Consider the following 2,973-nt stretch of genomic DNA (forward strand, 5'->3'; position numbering starts at 1 on the left):
TTAGAATGTTCAGTTTATAATTTTTATTTATTATTTTCATTATTAGAATTGAAGAATCAAATTAAACAACAATTTTGTCAAGATTTTAATAAAGAGTTTCAAATTTTTATAATTAACTTTTTTTCAAATAAATGTTGTTCTAGTAATAATAATAATAATAATAATAATAATAATAATAATAATAATAGTAATATTAATAATGGTAATCAACAACAGCCACCAATAATATTACCATTTATAGAATCAATTGTGGATAACAAATTTATAGAATACTTTTTAGAATTATTAGAAATATTTAAAAATTCTTCAAATCGAAGAAACGAAAAAGAAGAAGAAGAAGAAGAAATGGAAAGTTTATCAATTGATTGGTTATTTTTAAAAATTATAGAAAATAGAGATTATTTAAAGGATATAAATAAAATGATAAAATTTCAACAAATATTTAAATTACAATTAGTTGATATAATATGTAGAAATAAACAAACATTTTTAAATAAAGCCAATAATAAGAATAAAATTCAAGATTTAAATCAATTTAGATATATAATTAATGGATTATTAGAAAATGGTTCTTTTAATAAATTAACATTTTCTGAATTCCTTTCAGAGAATTTTAAAACAAAATTACCAAAGAAATTAGCAACACTTTTACATGAATTAGATATCTACAAATCTGTACCAATTTTATTAGAATTTAAAAATAAAAATAATATAAAATCAATTGATATACCAACATTTTTATTAGAATATTGTAAATGTATAATTTTAAAAAATAATAATAATATAATTTTAAATAATAATAATAATAATTTTAATTTTAATAATAATAATTTTAATAATTTTAATAATTTTAATAATTTTAATAATTTTAATAATTTTAATAATAATAATAATAATAATAATAACATCACCACCACCACCACCACAACCAATAATATAGAAATTTTAAAAAAAGTTGGTAGATTATTTAGAATTGAAAATGATGTTAATATTCAATCATCAGATATTTTATATAAACTTTATAATAATATTTATGAATTAAATCCAAGTATAATTTCATCAATATCACCAATTGATTTATTTTTTAATATTGATAAACAAAAATTTCAACCTATAAAATTTAATTTTATTAAAGAGAAATTATTAAAATCTTTAATTATTAATTACCCAATTGATATAATTCATCAATATCTTTATCCATTATTTCAACAAGAATGTATTAATTCAAAAATTTATCAAATTAAATTAAAAAATAATAATCAAAATAATAATCATAATAATAATAATCAAAATAATAATAATCATAATAATAATAATCAAAATAATAATAATCATAATAATAATCAAAATAATAAATCATTACCATATTATTTAATTAAAAAAATATTAGTACATTTAATTGATGATGATGATGATGATGAAGATAATAATAATAATAATAATAATAATAATAATAATAATAATAATAATAATAATAATAATAATAATAATAATAATAATAATAATAATAATAATAATAATAATAATAATAATAATAATAATAATAATAATAATAATAATAATAATAATAATAATTATAATTATAATTATAATAATAAAATTAATATTAAAGAATTAATTGAAATTTCAAAAGTATCAAAAAAATTTTATGAAATTATAATAATGATTATAAATGATTCAAATAATTATTTCATTGATTTAAATAATAGTTTATCAAATTTAAATGATTATGAAATTAAAAATTATTTTTCAAATTTAAAATATTCATTATTATTACCAAATAAAGTTTCAAAATTATCAATTTCATTTAAAAATAGATTATCATCATCAATAAAATATTTAATTTCAATTTTTAAATCAATTCAAATTTTAAGAATTGATGGTATTCAATCAACAGATCAATTAAATAATATATTATATTTATTTCAACAACAACAAATACAACAACAACAAGAAGAACAAGATTTTCAATTAATTTCAAATAAAATTGAAAAAATTATAATTAAAGAAACAAGTAGAAAATTATATTATATAATGAATCATTTAAAATTATTAACTAAATATGTTAATATTGAATTAGAAATTGATGATAGTAGTAGTAATAATAATAATAATAATATTTTTGATAATGGTAATGATATTAATGTTGGTAGTAATTTATATGATGGTTATTCAATTTATAAAATTAAACCAAGATATTTAAAAACAACATTTAGTATTTTCTTATTAGAATATTTTAATGTTAATCAAATTTTATTAGAAAATGTTAACCATTTTCATTTAGTTGATTGTTGTGAAAAAGAGATACAAGATGAAGATTTCATTCAATTATCAAAAGTTTGTACAAAACAATTGGATATAATTAAATCATTTACTTTTGATTTCAAATTACAAGATTGTACATCAATTAAATACTTTTTAGATAAGATTGAATTAATATCTTGTGGTTTAAAATCAATAGAATTCAATTTCGATTTAAATTTCATTGTAGAATCACCTTCAAATAATATCTCAAGAATCTTTGAAAGAGTTTCAACAAAGAAAAATTTTCAATCTGTTAATATCATTAAAATTTCTTTCTCAACAATTTTATTCTCTGATTTTGATTCTGTTAATTTATTTTCTTTTATACCATTATTAAATAATAATAATAATAATAATTTTAATAATAATAATGAAAATGATTATAAAGTTTTCATTAGAATTAAACCAGATGTAGATTCAGAATTATTTTATCAACATAATCAAAATCAACCATGCAAAATTATTAAATTTAAAAACTTTTTAAAACAAGGTTATAATGTTGCTGCTGATAGTGGTAACAATAACAAAGAAAAAGAAAAGAAAAAAGATTCAAAAACTTGTTGTATGAAAAATCCAAAATGTAATAAAAGAAATTTTGATGATATTTAAAATATAAATAAATAAATAAAAAAACAAAATAGTATTATTATATAATAGGTAAAAAGAGTA

General features: G+C 14.8%; 1 protein-coding gene across 1 annotated transcript in view; it reads left to right on the forward strand.

The window, feature by feature from the left end:
* Positions 1-2,913, forward strand: part of DDB_G0293846 (hypothetical protein) — a gene marked incomplete at both ends in the record, with an annotated part of 3,655 nt that extends 742 nt beyond the window's left edge. Inside the window, one exon of the mRNA XM_628937.2 lies at positions 1-2,913. This exon is cut by the window's left edge and continues 54 nt beyond it. Coding sequence (XP_628939.2) covers positions 1-2,913 — 2,913 coding nt within the window.
* Positions 2,914-2,973: the final 60 nt, after the last annotated feature.

Source organism: Dictyostelium discoideum (assembly GCF_000004695.1).
Source record: "Dictyostelium discoideum AX4 chromosome 6 chromosome, whole genome shotgun sequence".
NCBI classification, from domain to species: domain Eukaryota; phylum Evosea; class Eumycetozoa; order Dictyosteliales; family Dictyosteliaceae; genus Dictyostelium; species Dictyostelium discoideum.